The following is a 20,087-nucleotide window of genomic DNA, read 5'->3' as shown; positions in this document are numbered from 1 at the left end:
AAGCCATGTTATAAAGGAGCACATTTTTTCCGACGATATTCTCCCAACAGTATTAGAAAGTCGTAATCTGATAGATGGACATTTTCAGCCTACGAAAAAAAGGAGAAAGTTCTTAATCTAACGCGTATATTTTTTTTTACATGATGTAAAAGTACATTATGATATAAGTGCGGTAAGTTGAAAGCCGAGGCGAATAGGCGATCGAGAGCTATAGTAAGGAAGCAGAGGCTGTAATTATCAAAGCGCACGTATGTCATACGACGTTTTATTACACGTTTGCAAGGAAACACACTTTTTGAACACACTTTCAAAAAATAAATTTCCATCTTTGCCCTGTTTTCCATATAATATTTTGATGACATTTTGATGTTATCGGAAAACAGAACATTGTAATTTTTTGCACAGATAGCAAAGTGCGTGCGTTTTTTTTCGGCAAATGCACCAAAACAGCCAGTATTACTAATAAAGTAAATTAATATTTTTGTGTTTATATTACAGATTTATTGTTGTCATTTATTGTCAATATTCTTAAAATTAAAGAATTTAAAATTTTATTCGTAACATGTTGAGCACTTTTCTGACATAAAAACTCTTTGCTAAGATTTAAAAAAGAAACGTTCGTTTTTAGACGGATGATAAAGGTTTTATATTACAATAAGGCACATGTGCATTTTTCTTTACATTACGGCACATGTGCGTAATGCGTCCACAGATAATATGTCCGCCGTTTCATTCCCTCTTGTTAAAGGGTAAACTGTCCTAACTTGCTTTTTAAAAACTTTTTTGTTACGCATATACTCTAGCTAGTTGGCGATCAGAAAAAACTGATGATCAGAAGGTAGAATTGTAAATTATAAAATACAGTCGCACCCACTTAACTTGTACTAAAAAATAGTTACCGGGATGACCAAATTGCTCAGTATTTTTTAGTCAAGTAATGGTCAAGGTAGAGACGTGGTCGGCACCTGCCTTCTGTGATATTGCCTGGAACACATGGTGGGATATCAGTCCGACCACGTCCACCACCTTGGCCACTTTTGTACCTATGCATTTCTCGATTTCTATCTGAATTATTTTCTTGTTTCGTCCTTTTTAGACTCTTTTTGAATGTAGCCGGGTCATAGTTTTTAAACTTGATTTTTTTAGGCAGTCGGATTTTTTAGGTAAATTGTGTTTTATTTCAGTGGTAGTACACTTTTAAACGGCGCTTTACATTTAATTTTGGCATAATAATACTCAAGATGCCCACACATAAAATGTTTTTAATATTTTATCACATAAAGTTTATAACACATAATAATGAATAATGCGATCAGAGAATCAAACCAACATTGATTCAATAAATACAAATGAATCAGCTTTTGTTTGGTAAGTTTCGCATAAATTTTTCTTATCGAATCCCTCAAGAATATCTTGGTCTAAATGACGGTTCACAATGGCAGCACAGCGCATGTCTTGTGCGGCATACGCCAGAGGAACTTGCAACTGGTACTCTACGACTTTTTGTTGCGAATGACTTTGCAAAGAATGAAACTTAACGTTATTCGTCGTAGATGTCCAGGGCCGAATTGTAACGAGGAGGGAGCGAAGTGGACGTGGCTGTGACTGATAACGTCGCACTTGTACTATTCTTTCATATACGGCTTCAATGATTTCTTTTGCATACTGAATAGAATGATCAATTCGCCCCAACAGCATCTGCACGCAGAACGATACTTTCTCCTTCCAAGTAGGAATGCTTTTCAGATCAATATCTAGGTTCTCGGGGCTATCGCCATTGACCAATAACTTAAACATATGGCTAGCTACTGCTGACTGCAATGATTCTTCTGTTTCGAATTTAGCTAATTTTTCATCAAACTTTTCGAGAACTTCTTGCGGTGCACCACCGATGCAGAAGATCGTGCCATTTAACCCTGTAGATAAAATATTTTATATTAATCTTCGTTTTAAATCAAATCACGTTTATTAATTTTCTTGAGTGTGAAACCTTACCACTGTCTTCGAGAATCGCTGCCATTTCTAAGGCAACTAAAACTCCACTTTCATATCCAAGAAAATAAAAGCGCTTTTTTAATTGAGTCTTTTTCAGAAGAATCTAAAAAAATAAGTAGAAATGTTATTGAAATAATAATAAACATTGCCCACGAAGAACATACTGCCGAAATAATAACTGGATATGATTATGGTAAAATCATCTAAATATGGTATATGATTCAGATCATATATCTAAAAATGGTATACAAAGAACTACCTTAGTATATCTTTGTGCTATTTCTTGTATAGTCTCCTGCGGCTTATCAACGCCTGGCTGCAACACTAGTGCAGGTACCTTGATCCGCTCGCATAGTTCACGGAATCGCACGTGTAACCCTTCTACGCCCGGTACTATGCACAGATATGTTTCTTTTACGTCAAATTCATCAGCTCTCTGAAACATTTCATAAAGATTTCTTTTTATTTCTAACAAATATTTCGTAAACGAAAGTGAGAAATATTAGTATTTCACACTTGCTTATAGAATATTGATTCATCCTTATTGAAACTGAATATGTAAAGAAAATATAGTTAGACACGTTTTATCAATTCATTAACTTACTTACTTATATCTTAATAGGTTACATTTGAATATGAATGAACTACATTTGAATGAAATATTTTAGGACCTGTTTATTACTGTTAAGTGCAATTTCCCACTAAATCTATCATTAAATAAAGGGTTATATTTATTTTATCATCATCATCGCCATCGCCATCGCCATCGCCATCGCCATCGCCATCGCCATCGCCATCGCCATCGCCATCGCCATCGCCATCGCCATCGCCATCGCCATCGCCATCGCCATCGCCATCGCCATCGCCATCGCCATCGCCATCGCCATCGCCAGCGCCATCGCCATCGTCATCGTCATCGTCATCGTCATCATCATCATATCCGTCGATGGACGTCCACTGCAGGACATAGGCCTTTTGTAGGGACTTCCAAACATCACGATACTGAGCTTCATGTCGTCAGTCCACCTGGTGGGACCTGGGATGGGAGTGTGGGCGCACTGCGCTTACTAGTGCGGGGTCACCATTCCAGCACTTTGAGACCCCAACGTCCACCGGCCTTTCGAACTATGTGCCCCGCCCATTGCCACTTCAGCTTCGCATCTAGTTGAGCTATGTCGGTGACTTTGGTTCTTCTGCGGATCTCCTCATTTCTGATTCAATCACGCAGAGATACCCCTTACATTGCTCGTTCCATTTTATCATCATTTTACATTGTTAAATAATTTAAACAAATTACATCATTCAAAAATACGTTTCAGCCTTATTGACGCTTGACTACAACAATCAACTCCAATTATGGATTGAATTACTATAATTAATGAAGCAATAAATATTAGTTATATTCAATGAAGAGTAAATTAAACAAAACATTGGGTCTTAGCTTCTCTATTTTATTTTCTGTGAATAAAAAACTTCTTACCGTGGCAGAACTTGTGGCTAGTGTCGGTAAAAATACTATTTCTGTTGTAGCCAGGAGTTCATCTGAATCAATGTGAGTTAAGAATGTTTTCAAATCCTCAGTTTCAATAAACACTTCTTTTTCTTCGTTACCAGCTAACTCCCCTATCCTGCAAGTTATGTCAGGCTATAATTTTCACACATTTATCTAATAAAGTAAGTGATACATCATGTGTTTTTGCAACACTTGTCACAAGCAAGTACTTACTTTTTTATTGTTAACGATGGTATATCGCTTTCGTCCAGTGAAACATTGTGAAGATCCCGCAAATAAGCTCTGACAATATGAGATTTTGATGGATCCATTCCCAGTTCTTCAAGTGTCACATCTTGCAATGAAGACGGCCCATCAAAGGTTGAAAAATCTAAAAAACAATTTTAGAAAGATCTTAAGATCTAGATTTACTGCAAAATATCAAAAAAGTTATTGCGATTTTCATAAGATTTCTCAGTCATAGCCAGAGTGCAAGCAAGTGTATTTATAGAATAAAAGAGACAAAAAATATTAAGTACCTGCTAAATTAGCTAACTCTTCTACCAAGTTGCCAAAAGAATTTTGTGTATGATACACAGCTAAGAGAGGTTGTTTGTTACATATAGCTTTTTCTATAGCATCAATAACATTACTGACTGGAAAATATCTATTGTTTTCAACCTGTAAAATGAAGGTCAAATAGGTAAATAACTAAACTCTCGTAATAAGTTGTATTCATAGAAACAGGATTTAAAAAAAACTTACGACTTCTAAAGATGGCAATTTGATTGTTATGAATTCATCGTGTGGTTCTGTTAGTTTTATTAAATTGTTGCTAATACCACCTTTGGAATCAATCACTGCGAAGTACCTGAAAAAATTAGTCACATACACAAAATTAGTACTACGAGCATTTATTATAACACAACTCAAAGTTATTCATAGTGACTCTGCATATGTACTTTATGGGCCAATTCAATCTTCGTATGGCTAGATTCAGATGTTCCAACTGTTTATTATTGTTTCCAATTTCTGAATCAGAATTCATAATACAATATATTCCTTCAACGTTTTCGATTTTATCGTTTAGTAAATCAAAAACATCTTCATTCCACAAGTTTCCATAAGAAATTTTAAATTGAACTCCTTGATTTTCCCAGGACCTGAAAATCCATAATTATAGTTTTAAATGATCAAATAGTGGTCGTCATACCGGCCACTATTTGATCATTTAAAGTCACAATTTAAATACTAAGTTCGTAGGTATGTCGAATTTTTGACGAGCAGTTTGCAGGGTATATTTTGATATTGCGTACCTGATTTTATATAAAAGGCTCCTTGATTTTTTTGTGAAACATAGCAAGAATCTTCTTCCTCCTCGTTTTACTAATCTTTCCACTAATTGCATCCCCATAACAGCATTCTCAGATAACAATATATGTAGTCGATCAGGTGAGCAGCTTATTCTAGAACAGAATCTATCGATCATAATCGACATTCGTCTGTCTATCTTTAAATTATTTTTACCTTTAGCTTGTTCGATGGTTGAAGTACAACCGGCACGAACTTGACATCAATCAATTGAAATCAAAAGTGATGAAATGTGGTAAAAAATAATGCGGAAAAGCAGATACTTACATACTTAATGTGTACATTTTACCTATTCTGAGTGCAGGAGATATCTTGTTCTAAATGTAGTAGCACTCGGCCAACATGTCTGCAGCTCGCTTGCAGCTGCAGAGCTCGTGAGGCATCTTCCGCCGCGTACACCACCCGAGAGAGCGGAAGCACGTAGCCGCGAGCGATTCCTTCGCTCACCATCAATTGTAGTCTCTGTATCAAAGTACGAAATCAAATAAGTAATTTATATTTCTGTTTTATCATCAGCCATCCTGCATCCACTGCTGGACATAGACCTCTTTTAAGCAGCGCCAGTCCGCTCTATTTTTGGCTGTTTGCATCCAATCGATACCAGCCGCCTTCCGGAGGTCGTCGCTCCATCTAGAGAGGGGTGGGGGGGTGCCCACTACAACGACCATCGGTCGTTCGACAGACATGACCAGCCCAGACCAGACCAGACTGTCAGTGGGCTGCTCATGTCTGTCGTATATAATATATCACCAATGCTGAGAGCTGTGTTGGTTTCTTTCGTTAGAACGAATGAATGATTAATCTAATTAATTAATTAAATTACTTCGTTCCGGATTTTATCCCTCAAAGAGATTCCAAGCATAGCTCCCTCCATAGTATGCTGAGCGACTTCGAGATTGTGAACTACCTTCGCTGTCAGTGTCCATGTTTCGGCACCGTAAGTTATGGCAGGTAGGACGCACTGGTCAAAGACTTTCGTCTTTAAACATGTGGTATACTCGTAGGCGACGCGAAGACCCTGCGAAATTTACCAAATAGTGCCCACCCCAACTGTATTCTCCGAACGATCTTCTTCTGGAAGCTGTTTCTAGCCAAATAAATAATTAGATCGGTGTTGCAGACGCACCTTGTAAAAGCATTTTAGCACTTAAAGTATCGCAAATCGAATCATACATGGCCAATAAGAGCCCAGGTGTGAATGATGTCAAAAGCTTTCTCATGGTCCACATTATTTCTGTTTGTTACGTATAATGTTATACGAGCTTATAATATTATAATGTTATATGATGCTTGCGAGCGGAACTTAATTATTTTTAAAATATCATCTTCATTTTATTCCAAATCAAAAGACACCTTGTGTTTAGTATAAACGTTTTGTTTACTTACTTTCAAATCTTCTGTGTTTTTAATATCAAATACTGAGGAAAACTGCAGTGTATTGTAAGTGATAGATTTAGTTAGATGATACAGTCCAAACATATAATCCTCATCGTCCAGTATAAGCGAAGTATCAATAGCGTATCCAGATAATTTACAACATTTTATGGATGCCTGTAAGTAATTTAACAATAATATATATTTGATATTTATATATAAGAATAGTAATCACGCCTTTAAATGTGATAAACTTTCAACTTGCCGGTTCCCCTCCAACTAAGAAAATAGCTTGTGCTAGGGTAGGGAATCGGTACGATAAAGTTTTGTTTTGAGTTTATCCTATCAATTAATATTTGGCTAAAGTCCCAACAATAAATAATCGCCTCAAAATGATCACGGTTTCTTAACCATAAAATGCCTAAAGAAACGTAAAGAAAAATAACTTTATAATTCGGCTAGATATGATGTAGGCTTGCAATTTGTAAAACAATATATCTGTCAGAAAACTACAAAAAATTGGTCTTACATCTCGTAGGAGTCCTTTTAAAGAGATTATAACAATGTCACACCCTCCGCGTTTTGTACCATTAAGAACCATATCCGTAAAACTGTTGTTCAGGGAACAGCCGATATGATCCTCTGAAAAAGTTTTATGATACTCGTATACATAGGTAATTATTAAAATAATGATAATGTCACTAACACTCGGCCATGAAACCATTATAATTGTAAATGGATGATGTAAACAGACATTATTCGTACCTTTTAGTTCTGGAAACAAATTGAGCAAAAATCTTTTTTTCTTGATACTGCTCACTGTGGTATAAACGTCACAGTCGTGTGCGAGTGCAATAGATATGATCGCTTGACCTAAAGCTCCTGATCCGTCGTGCACGAGAATGCTGATGCCATGGTAGAACCTAGCTTTGATGCACTGTAAAGTCATTAAATTAAAATTGAAATTCAAACTAACTTCTAATTTAACAAAAATCAATAAACAATTAACATGTAATTACAAGACAGTAGAATGCCAAGCAGTAGGCTAATGGAACAGTAGCTGCTTCCTCTAAAGTCCAATATTCAGGTACGGGCCACAGCAATTCAGGCTTTGCTTGGATGTGCGTGCTTATTGATTCATCTTGGACGATACCCATCACGCGTTCTTTCCTGAAAAATTTCATTTAGAATTGAATCAGTGGTGTGGATGCTGCAATTATGTATTCTGTGTGTTCAGATTAGACTGTTCTCTTTCTGTTTCTGTTTTCTTTCTTAGAGAAAAACAATGACCAAATTTTTTACTTGTACAGAATATTAATAGACTTGTTTCGGACATTTTATTACTTGAAAAATACATACCTATTTGTAACACCACTGAAGTCATATTCGATCACTTTCTTAATATCGATGCTTTCTTTTGTGGCCACTCCAAATACTTTCTTTATGTAAGCATCGCTTAAGCCTGCGTATTGCACCTAAAATATTTATGTGATAGATAAATAAGCAACTTTTTTATTTAGTCCTATAATTTGATGTACATACCTTCACTGAAATTCCTTGATGATTTGATTTTGTTACTTCTATCCATTTTGTAAAGTCAATATCACCAAAACGTGTAATTTCTAGAGCTATTCTATTTTCTTCCGATATATTTTCTTGAATTGGTTTAAAATATTTACCACTCCGAATAACCTAAAACAGTTATTCGACTTCAAAATTATTGAATCATCTTACAGTAATTAAAATAATATCCATAAAGATTTTCTACTAAATTATGCATCAAGATTAATGATACAATCATTGAATCAAGAGCATCATAATTAAATCTAAGATAATAATAAAACACTTGATTTCAAGTAGCTAGTAAAACCGAAGTGACACATTTTTAACCGACTTCCAAAAAGGAGAAGGTTCTACGTTCGGCTGTATGTATGTTTTTTTTTTTTTTTTATTTGTATGTCCAGCGATAATTCCGTCATTTGTGTACCTTATGTTTTGACTTGATAATTTTGTATTGATGAGAACTTTCCACCTGGATAGGTTGTGACTGTATTAGGGGTCTGGTGACGAAGATGAAGGAGAGTTAAGGGAACTCCTCGACGGTTCACAGTAGCTACCTTGTGTTTGGACTTGATTGATGAGAACTTTCCAACCATATGGATTGTGACTGCATAGGGGGTCTGGTGATGAAGACGGGGGACAGTCACCATTCACGTTTTTCTCAATATTCATATTACGTGTGGATAAAGGGGCAGTGAAATTTTGTATATGACTTAAGGTAGTATTATAAAATTAAAATTGGGATTATAGGACTTAGATACTTATTATAAGAAAATAACGTTTCATTTGTGTTCACACTCAGTAGGTGTGCTAACACTAAAAATTTAAAAATAAAAATTTTAATAAAAAAAATTCAACCGACTTCCAACTCAAAAATTAACCTAAACTAAAAAGCAAAGGTAGCATATAGGTAAGATGTTATTTTTTGCTTTTTAGTTTGGGTTAATTTTCGAGTTGGAAGTCGGTTGAATTTTTTTTATTAAAATTTTTAGATGTCTACTTAAGACTTACTTTACTCTATTTAAGTAAATAGATACGTTACATAGATGTAACGGACCGCATAAATGTGCGATACGTACGATAATTAATTAATTAACATACATACCTTTACCATAACTCCCCAAAAGAATAAAACTTATTAATTTAATAATAAGGAAGCTTATCTAAACCTGGCTTTGATATAAGAACTCAATGTAATACAAACAAATTAAATGCCTCTATCGAAATGAAATAATAATTATTGAATCAATTTTTAAAAAACGATTTACAATGGAATACAGAGGTCACCATTGATTACCACACTATTAATTACTAGACGACGTTTCACCCGCGTTGATCCAGTTCCCGCGATAATAAGGGGAAAAAATATAGCCTAGGACACTTACAAATAACGTGACTTTCTAGAGGTAAAAGAAATTTCAAAATCGGTTGATTTGAATCTACAGATTACCCCCAACAACATCACAATCTTTACCTCCATAGAATATTAGTATAGACAACGTTTATCAAGTGCTCTGCTAGGTACTAGATTGCGAAATTACTAAATAGGTAGATTAGGTATATGTATAAAATGTATAATTTATTTATAATGTATCAGTTAAAATTTCTTTCTAAATAAAATAATTTTGATTGCTACGTTATAAAAAAGTCAATTATTGTGAGTACTTACATTGATATCAGTTTTTAAAGCAATCTGTCCTTCGTTTAGTGAAGGCATGTCGTGGAATTTAATGTTTTCAATAATGACCCCTCCACATCTAAAAATGTAATATATATTAAAATAAAAAAAATACTAATAGCAATAACTAATTAATGAGTAATTGCTACGGTCCTAAATAATAATTAATTTCCTATAAATAGTTGGGAATTAAATACAAAAGCAATTAAATTCTGGAAATACCTGGTAGTATCCATCACTTCACAAAGTTTAACCAATATAACATTTGCATCATCTACTGCTGTTAAATGATTTTTAACATCGATGACCATTTTTCTTATAAAATTTGGTTGCGATACACTATCGTGATGACGCCTAAGTGCATTGAGTTGGATCATACCATCAATAAGCGTCACCCAATTGTTTTGCCACAGTAGGTGAGCTTCTGTTAGTGACAATTTAGCTTTACAAATACTACGGAACTCATCCCTAAAAATAATGAATATGATTAAACTGACAGTATTTGGAGCATTATTGTTTAAATTATTTTTTATTATAAACATTTTCTAAACTTACGTATAGTTATAGTCTCTAGCGAATAATAATTCGTAAATTTCTTCTGATTTTAGCTCCAAGTTTTCCACTAATTCCAATTTATCTTTCGCATTTATAAATTCTTTAATTTCACTGGTAATAAAACCAGTTGCGATCTTGACGTTGTCATTCAAAACCTTAAAATATTATTGAAAACGATGTATTTTTTGTTATGATCATTCAAACTGACAGGTTTAGTTAGCAAAATTGTAACACAGAACCACTAATACTTATTTGAAAACTTTTTTAGAAACCTCAGTTTTTTTTGTACCAAATTGGGCTATATGATGTAGGTACCTCGAAATAGCCTCTGCCTCTTTGTATAGTTACATATAGTCGCAATGGTTCACGGTCCTGAAGCACAGGTTGTAAGTAAAGGTGTACATGATCAAACTTGACTGAAAGTTGTTTTTTTGGAACTGACAACACCATGGCTAATGTATCCCAAACAGTTACTAACGCAGCAGCGAATGGGTATAAGATTTTTCCTGAAATCATGCATTCGTTAAAAAAATCATTCAAATAATTGTGTTATTGGTAAATTGCTTTTAAGCGGTTTCAAAACACTATTATGTGCTTGTGCTGAAAAACGAGAAAGAGATACAAATATTATTATTTTTGTAGGAGTAAAAGCAGAAAAAGTTTTGATTTTGTGCTTATATAAAATATCGCTTCCTACCTCTAACAACATGACCTTTTAAGTAATCGTGACTGTCATCATGGATCGATATAATATGATTGCAGGAAGATGCACCTTTGCTTTCTTCTGACACAAATAATGGTACATTCCTAAAATAATAGTAATGTTATAAATGTTTGAATGACTTATTAAATATAATAGAACATAATAATCACAGGTTTAGTTAGCAAGTTTCAAAGTTTGCCAGAAATTATCAAGTAGAAAACTAACGTCAATATTTTTTTTCAAAGTTTTAGGTTTGGTAGTTACGGAGAAAAGGGGGGCGAATGGTCTATTTCCTTGATTAACTCGAAAACTATTTATTTCAAAATTACAAAAAAATATGTTATGTTAACAAGCTCGTTTGTTGTTTCTTGATCTATTACTTCATTAATACGGTTTAGCATGGTTCTTTATTAATGCTCGGTAGTGAGTTTCTTATTGAGACCGCTTTCATTAAGGTCTCTTCATCATTGTTAACCGATGGACGTCCCATTGGACGTGCACATAGTAGCTTATATGTATAATGTGGCCTTTAAAACGCCGTTTACAATAACTTACATATTTTTATTTTATAAAACTCAGCAATTTTATTGCTTTATGCTTTATTCCATAGTAGTTTCTTAAAATTTAATTCAAAATCCAAACGAGTTACATTACGCAAAACCGCAAAACTATTAATTTTTCTCGGTCGCTGAGAATCCTTGAACTGACTCTTAGTAAAATCAAAGATGTATAAATGATAAATGAACATACCATATTTCGTGATGCGCCCATTCCACTAAATGTGACAACATTGGCGTTGTAGTAGAAACTGGAAATTCTACTTTCGGGTATATGGCTTGCACTTTCGGATTGTATCCCACCATGAAGAGACTATAAGAATTGTGAACAGAGAGGTACATACTCTGGTAATTATTTAATTTTTATAAATAACTTTAATTTTAAAATATTTACTTTCCGAGAGCTTCCAGCAAGAAAACTGCATTATTTGGATGACCACGTCTTGTCAATGGTACGTGCTTGCAGGATTCAGGCAGAGAACGCTTGAGGATAGCTTGCAAAAGGCCATGAGGAGCAATTTCTACTACTACCGCATTTGGTGGGATAAGCCTCGATGTTTCCTCAAAAAGCACTGAATTCTACAACAAATATTTTTTAAACACGTTATAATGATGATGTATATTGCTCTACAAAAGCTATTTGGTATTTTTAATGGATTATTTGAATAGATCCATCTCAATGCAGTTCTTTATATTAATGACAAGCTCTAAAGGCGCTCAAACTCAATGCCTATCTGTTGCTTGACATGGATATCATGAATATCACCTTGCAAAGTACAAAATAATATATTATACTCACAAGTAAGTTATTCGTATGATATTCTGCGGATGAATATTTTGCGATGGGATCATTCCATTTTTCTTGTGGCACTGACGTTGAAACCCAGCGTCTACTGCGAACTTTTGGGGACGTGATCACTTCACCCAAATATTTGAGCAGAGCTGGACCTGCCTCAGCGATGTATCGCGAGTGATATGCAATGTTTGAGCATGGCACTTCCTTCGCAAATATTTTCTTCGCAGTAAGTTGAGCCACGAATTCTTTCATGATATCGGCGGGACCGGAAATTGTGCTAGAGTTGGGGCCGTTGTGGCAAGCTATTTCAATCTCAGGTGGAACCATTTTAGACATCTGTAAGACCGTGATAATCAATTTTAGTAATACACTAGCTTCTCCAGTATTATTAGTCCCCCAAAATGCTTTGCAATGCTACTTAAAATACGCGTTATTAAAATATTGTCAAAAATATAATATAATTTGCTACCCGTTCGAAACCAAGTCCAACGGCTGCCATTGATCCACGAATGAACGGAGTCTGCACAGAGACTAGACCGCGGCTGTATGCAGACAGTATCATTTCCTCGGCTGTCAAACAACCGTCTGCGTACGCACAGCCTAGTTCACCCACACTGTGACCTGTAAATAAACATGAAATTATGAAGGGAAACATAAAGTATCTGCCGCTGTGTAAGACAAAAGTTTCATTTAATGTTGTGATTACCGATAATTTTGTCAGGACTTATTTCCATAGCCCGTAATACATCGGTAAGACCAATTTGTATTGCAGCAATTCCAACGAAAGAATTAAGAATATTGTCAAATATGGTTTTATCTGGAGATGTAATTATATGCACAATGTCCAGTCCTTTAGGTTCCAATACATGACGACACCTATTATTTTAGACAAAAGATAAATTTATTTAATATTATGCACATTTTTATCAACAGTATTCATCAATCTTCTTTGACCATCAGCCATTTAGTTATTGAAATCTATTTAGAGCAGTAGATAGAAAAATTAATCTTACTTTTCAATAGCAGCGGCAAATATCGGAATCCTCATGAGCTGTGCCCCCATGCCGGCCCACTGGGAGCCCATGCCGCTGTATACGAACCACAGCGGCCGCTTGATGTCGTCAAAGTAATTTGACTCTTCGTGCACACAAATGGTTTCGTCCTTTTCACTTTTGTCTGAAAAATACCTCTATAGCGCATCACTATAAACGTTTCCCAACACTATAAGCCGCAGCGCCCGCGCGCCGCGCATAGATATAGTTGTTAGCTTCATTTGTGGTCTGTGGTTGTTAGTCGTCCACAACTAGGGATGAAACGATACCATTGAGGTATCGATACTTTTACTCGATACTGCATCGGTCGTCAAGTATCGACTCTTACTCGGTATCAGTTGAAAAGTATCGATACTTACTCGTATCGAATCGTTTTTGGAAATTTTTGAGTAAAAACCGTAACATGTACTAGGTATTCTTTATTGCTAAGTACATTTATGAAAAAGCCTGTCTTTGTAGTGCTTCCCAAAAATATTAATTTTTCCAAACGTTTCCGAGTTAAATTTAAGCGAAGTGGCATAGACAAACAAGCTTGCCAACTACACAAACAAAACTAAGGCTAGGATGCCTTCAATAATTTCAATTTAAAATATGCAATTTTCAATTATCAATGTTAAAACAAAATAATGACATTGGTTTACTGATATGAGTACTTTTGACCGATACCCACTCGATTCTTAATTTCAAAGTATCGATACTAAAAGTACTTGGTATCGGCGCAAAAGTATCGAGTATGTACTTGTATTTACTCGTATCGTTTCATCCCTATCCACAACGTTGAATAGCGAACGGACGCACTCGTGTCGAGTGCGCTATTTACGTAATCTATGTAACAACCCCAGTTTCTTTATTTGTAAAACCATAAGTACTTTAATAAAGTGTATGAATAGTGTACGTGTTTTGGCAATAGTAGTCCCTATACCTCTCAATTAATTTGATTATTTTTTTTGTTCATATGGCCACCATCAACCACTATACTTGTAAACGTAGGGAGTAGGTAATAACGTCCATGGGCTTTTGGTACATCTAGACGTCTGCAGGTTTCTACGGTTTTAGTCTTCTTTCAAGAGAGAGTGGAAATAGGCCTAACCTACTTTAGGAGACAATTCAGGAGCACTAAGCAAAGCTAATGCAGTCAGCCGCTACAAGTATATCGTCTAACTCAGTAGTCATATCTCAGTAGATACTATTTGAAGATTGTTGCTTGAATATTACTGCCTCACCAAGAAGTATAAATCCTCTTCCTAAATGTCCAGAAATTCTTGTTTTATGAATATTGTGCAGTAGAGCTATTTCCTCGGGATCAACCGGGCGAGATTTTAGATCCAGAAGTATTTTGTTCACGGAAGTTTCCTGTCTGCCAGATATCAATACTAAATGAGGAATATCTGTCTTGTAACGTCTTGGGTCCTAAAATATATAAACAAATTATCACTAATTATTACATGAAGTAAGCTATAACGTCGATACAAGACGAACCTGCCTTAAAACGTTTACTCTACTAGATGTTTTATACTACGGTTAAAAAAATTTAGAAAAGTCATTTTTCATGTCGCATTGTCTTATCGAATTTTCATTGTGTACACTCGTAGTTGAGATCACGTCAGCTTTCAGCTACAATGGGGATGATGACTAGGTTTCAATATACTGATTTTTATGATACATTCGGGTAAATGGGGTCAATGTTAACTAATTTATAAATAAAAAGCAAAGATTGTCTAAATATTTGCAAAATAAATGAGATTATAAAATTTCAAATTCTATTTAAAATCTTTTATCGTAATTAGATGAAAATTCATACAGTTTTAGCATCTTTACATTAAATGTGACATTTTTCAATATATGAACTATAAACATAAACGCATAAATAACAAAGATATTAGTAAGTTTGTTTGAACGCACATACACATCTAACGACCATTACACTACTTACGACGTCATGAGTTCGTGCCATTTTGTATGGAGCGTTTTTCAGGGATCCGCGGCATCGCCGCAAATCTGACCCTTTAAATCCCTGTAGCTCCGATAGTAATGATCACAGATACCCTGTTCCTTTTAGAAAGTTGCTTTACTATTAGCATACTCTTAATTTATATACAATTTAAAAAACTGTCATCATCCCTAACCTGCAGATACAGGTACAAAGCCATAAAAGTCAAAATTATAACACTCTTCTTTTTTACGTCGGAGTTTAAAATGGAAGTTCTGTATTCGATTCTTTCGTCCCTCTTTATCTTAGTGCCAGTTTCGCAACATATATGGTTTGAGTTTGCATATTTTATGGCAGTTTTGTCGTATATAAAAATAGAGAATAATTCAATAAATACCGTAGCTTTATGATGACCATATAAAAGAACATGTGCATTAACCCCAGTAAGTGAGATGCCATGGACAGCTGTGTAGGAACGGTCAAAACCGTGATGATCAGTTAGAATGCGCATACGACCATCTCGCAAAGCTGCTACATCGTTTCGTGGCGAGTCACAATTTAAATTTCCTGCTAGCTTTCCAGAGTGGTATCCTATAAGAACCTGTTAATTTAAGATAACTTATTGTATCCATGTTTTTAATTAAAAAAAAAACAATTTTCACTAAAGTAATATAATAGTTATTGATTCACTAGTACACATAAAATAATTTTACATAAGTCTGTGATCTCCACATTAGGATGCCCTGTATTGTTGTAATTACTTTCCATACACTATTAATAACAAATCCAGAATGGTTTACCTTTGTAATAGCAGCTATCCCCGATGCAGCTTCACAATAACCTATATTTGACATAACACTGCCAACTAAAAGTGGTTGCCTTCGGTTATTACAATAAACTTTTTGGATGGCTTCAAGTTCTGCTTTATCTACTTCCGGTGTAGCTTAAATATAATGAATTGTATTAAAATATTGAGCTCTCTTTAAAATTATTTATTACTCAACGAATTAATTACCAGAACCACAAGCTTCGACATATTCAACAGCTAGTGGCGATATATTTGCTTCATCATAGAAAGTACTTATAACGTTGGCCATGTTGTCAGGATCCCTATATAAACCTAATTTTTGACTTTTTGTTTCATGAAGAGTATTTGGTAAATATGTACATTTTACATGTACGACTTCTGCGTAAATTCTGCAATAAAAATTTACCATGCATATGTCACCGTAAAGTAATTAGTCTTAAAATAAATCAGTAGAGACGTCAATTCTGTACATCAAATATATTTCCAAAATAACTATTAGGGGGTGATTAATGATCAATATTGATGCCAAAAATGATTACAATCTCATCTGATGGTAAGTGGTGATGTAATCTAAGATGGAAGCGGATGGGAATCTTGTTAGGAGGATGAAAATCCTCATTCCTTTCGGTTTCTACACGACATCGTACCGTAACGATAAATCGCTTGGTGGTACGTCTTTGTCGATAGGGTGGCAACTAGCCACGGCCTAAGACTCCCACCAGCCAGAACTAAACTAATTAAGAAAATCTCAATCGGCCCAGCTGGAGATCGAACACAGGACCTCGGTCTTGTAAATCCACCGTGCATACCACTGCGCCACGGAAGCCCTCTGTCTGTATGTTCGTTATAGATCTCTATGGATTTTAACGGAACTTGGTACAATTGTTCTAAATACTCCTGGGCAGGTTATAGTATACTTTTCATCACGCTACAATACAATCAATAGGAAATGTTGAGAAAACGGGAGAAGTCATATTTTTCTTAAGCTTCCGTCGCGTGTGCAGCCTTAATGGGTAGGGTAGGGGTAGGGTAGGGTAGGGTAGGGGTAGGGTAGGGTAGGGTAGGAGTAGGGTAGGTAGGGGTAGGGTAGGGGTTGGGTAGGGGTAGATTAGGGGTAGTTGAAAGTTTACATCGATGGAAATCAGGAGTCTGATGATGGAGACGAAGGACACGCAATGAAACTCCTTAACGGTTTACAGTAGCTACCTTGTGATCGGGATTGATTAATTTGTATTGACTTTTCATCTAGATGGGTGTCACTGGGGGTCTGGTTTTGAAGACGAAGGACACTTGTTGGAACTTGTACTTTTTTCTTTAGTCGGTACGTGTTTTTGTAGTCGGTTGAGTTTTTTTTACTATTTTTTTTTTTCGTCTGAATATGAATCGTTTTTACTAATTCTAAGCCTTGCCTGAATTGACACATTTGGGGAACTCATCACTAGTATCATAATGACGTTCAGCATAAAAATCATATACGTTCTCCCTTTTCCTATGCATGTGTTATTCAGGTGTGGCCCTCTCGCTGAATACTAATAGGACATCAGTAATCGTAAAAGTCTTAATGTAAAGAACAACGTACTAATAAAAAATATATACATAAACCTAACCTAACCACTGGTTTCTGAGCCATTCAAGTTCCAGTTCTTTGGAGTATGTGGCGGTTCACAATTTTTCAACAGTTTACAATCTCGCGAGATAGATTTTAATCTAACGATACAATTTTACGGTATAGCATACAAGTCTTTATTTTATTAGTATTTCTTTACATCTCTACATAGGTAATATTTTTGTACTTCATTATTACAAGTTACCTTAATGCATTTTCAGCTTTTTGAAGAAAAAGGACGTTAATTGCTTCAGATTTAGCACACCCATCTGCTTCAGTGTCAAAGGATTTAGTCTTACCATCCATGCTTAAATTTAAGATTCTAAAAGAAAAAAGCTTTGATTAAAACTTATAAAGTTGAGTTATACCTTGGTTATACCTGAATCTTTTCCATTATATCAATAAAATTAAAGGATCTGAAAAGCAAAATAGACAATTTTCGTACCTCCCATAATGAATAGCAGACTGAGGATGCAAACTAAGACTACTTCCTCCGACAATGGCTGCTTCACACTCGCCGTGTTTGATGGCTAGGTAAGCTTGGTTCAAGGCTTCGGTGGAGCTGCAGCAGCCCTCGTCTATACTCATAGAAGGACCTTTGGCGTTTAACCAGTACGATATGCGGTTTGCATACATCGATTTACTACCTCTGCCAATAACAAGAATTTAATTGTTTTAATGTCTATTGTGCTGCAAATTGCAATTCTTTGGATAAAAATTGAAATCTAATATATACCTACCCTGCGATACCAAAACCTGTCTTAGAATATGCGGCATAAAAAATAGCCTTTTCACTTTCAGACATACAATTGCCAACGTAGACACCAACTTTCTTTCCAGAAAGTTCTTCTGGACAAATACCTGTGTAGAGATAAAATCAATGTATACCTATACTTCAATAGATACTAATGTTATATAATATGTCTGTTGTAATTTCTTTTTTATATTTATTTATGAATTTTTGTTGTAAACAATAAGTGTAAAAAAAAATCATTTATATGAAATTCACCCTAACATCCCCTCCCTCCAAAAGTCGTTTGCTTTCTTGTTGGAAATACACTACCTACTCAGCAATCAGCATTAGACTCTGTTCTGTGAATCTATAGGTACATGCTAATATTATAGAGATAAAGTTTGTGGTATTGTTGACGGTAACAGGAAGTAATCTCTGGATCTAATGAACCGATTTGAACATCCTTTTACCATTAGAAAGCCCCAATATTTGTGCATGTCATAAGCTTTACTTTATCCGCGAGAACTACACGGTTAAAACTGCGAGGCGCCGGCTAGTGATGATTATTAAACAAGGATACCTAATATTATTATCTTACCTGCATCGTAAATTGCCTGATATGACTGTTCCAGCAACTTGCGACCCATAGCGTCCATGTTATTGCTAAGACGGTAATGAACTTTGAAAAACTGAGCATCGAAGTGTTTTAGTCCTGGCATTTTGCCGGTGTACTGCGCTACCTCGGGATGTTCACACTTCCACCGGACGTTTGTATTATTGATTGGGTTGATCTAGGAACAATTTTTTTACTGAATAAAAGAAACTATACTAAATCACTTAAAAACAGCTCTGCCACAGGGTGGGATAATATACTGTATCATCTATGGGGATAATATTTCCATGTCATTTGTCAAAAAGACTATAATAACACAGTTACATCCATCAAAAATGTGCCAGGTCTATGATCTACTTTGAACGTAGTTGTTTCCCTTTAATATTTTAAAGAGTCATTGTAACCTCGGTATATGAGGATGGGTGCAGAGATGATATAACTACTGACGGATTTCAGTACTAATTGTTTTATCAAAAAGTCTGGAAAGGCTCATAAATAACCATAGAACAAGCAGTGTTAGCCCTAACTAAATAAATTAGTACCTAACAATCTCTGGAAGCAAATGTGCTGGTGTTTACTTAGACCTGGCCAAAGCATTCGACACCGTATCTGTACCTACCAATCCTATTAGACAGCAAGCTGTGAAGCTACATAACATTTTTTTTATTCTCTACAAGTTAGCCCTTGACTGCAATCTGCTAACTTGTTAGTAGTAGGATGAAATCCACACTCCTTTCGGCTTCTACACGACATAGTACCGGAACGCTAAATCGCTTGGCGGTACGTCTAGGTACGACGTTAGAGTCTACATCTTTGAAGTCGGTTAAATGTTTTTGTTAAAATGATTTTATTAGCTGTCCAGTGCGGAAATGCAGCCAGTACCTGTTCTTACCACCATTCTACGTAGGCTTGATTTGTATAACTATTAAAATAAGTTATCTTAAGTTTCTTATTATACTATTTCTAGATTAGCTACGTACCTTATTATACAGAATATTGGCCAAATCCTTTACGCTGTAAGACTCTGGATATAGACCCGACATCCCAGATATAACGACTCTTGCGTCATTTTTATTATGTAACACACTTCCTTTATCCGAAAACGAAGGTAAATTGAACGTTGGCGCCATATTGTCTAGAACACACAATATTTTATACATATATATTCGACTAGCAGACGCCAAAAATCTGCCAGGAAAAAATTAAATTCTCGAGAAATTAAGTTTTCTCAAATACCGCGGGTACCATGGATTTTGCCGGAATG

At 35.3% G+C, this 20,087-nt stretch overlaps 1 protein-coding gene across 1 annotated transcript; it reads right to left on the bottom strand.

Moving 5' to 3' along the window:
* Positions 1-1,220: 1,220 nt before the first annotated feature.
* Positions 1,221-19,954, bottom strand: LOC112048427 (fatty acid synthase-like). The gene is made up of 36 exons (XM_052882874.1): positions 19,804-19,954; positions 18,809-19,001; positions 18,218-18,338; positions 17,923-18,126; positions 17,683-17,799; positions 16,079-16,260; positions 15,864-16,006; positions 15,461-15,664; positions 14,357-14,543; positions 13,095-13,257; positions 12,788-12,957; positions 12,551-12,702; positions 12,085-12,417; positions 11,680-11,864; positions 11,479-11,598; positions 10,723-10,832; positions 10,341-10,531; positions 10,026-10,180; positions 9,693-9,938; positions 9,462-9,549; positions 7,775-7,924; positions 7,592-7,707; positions 7,252-7,402; positions 6,998-7,169; positions 6,762-6,874; positions 6,245-6,409; positions 5,146-5,320; positions 4,804-5,053; positions 4,450-4,650; positions 4,253-4,358; positions 4,027-4,168; positions 3,722-3,878; positions 3,476-3,623; positions 2,255-2,431; positions 1,996-2,098; positions 1,221-1,916 (listed from the first exon to the last, which is right to left on the bottom strand). The coding sequence occupies exons 1-36, from the start codon at positions 19,951-19,953 to the stop codon at positions 1,321-1,323; spliced, it is 6,336 nt and encodes a 2,111-aa protein (XP_052738834.1). The 5' UTR covers position 19,954; the 3' UTR covers positions 1,221-1,320.
* Positions 19,955-20,087: the final 133 nt, after the last annotated feature.

Source organism: Bicyclus anynana, chromosome 8 (genome assembly GCF_947172395.1).
Source record: "Bicyclus anynana chromosome 8, ilBicAnyn1.1, whole genome shotgun sequence".
Classification (NCBI taxonomy): domain Eukaryota; kingdom Metazoa; phylum Arthropoda; class Insecta; order Lepidoptera; family Nymphalidae; genus Bicyclus; species Bicyclus anynana.
Note: the sequence above shows the minus strand (reverse complement) of the source record. Positions and strands in the feature narration are given on the sequence as shown.

Bases quoted from the DNA above. Each gene is read 5' to 3' on its own strand.
- LOC112048427 (XM_052882874.1), bottom strand. From the start codon at position 19,953: ATGGCGCCAACGTTCAATTTACCTTCGTTTTCGGATAAAGGAAGTGTG. The intron at 6,875-6,997 runs GTACGAATAATG...AAACTTTTTCAG, and splicing joins TTTGTTTCCAGAACTAAAAG to AGGATCATATCGGCTGTTCC. The intron at 5,054-5,145 runs AAAATGTACACA...ATTGATGTCAAG, and splicing joins CTCCTGCACTCAGAATAGGT to TTCGTGCCGGTTGTACTTCA.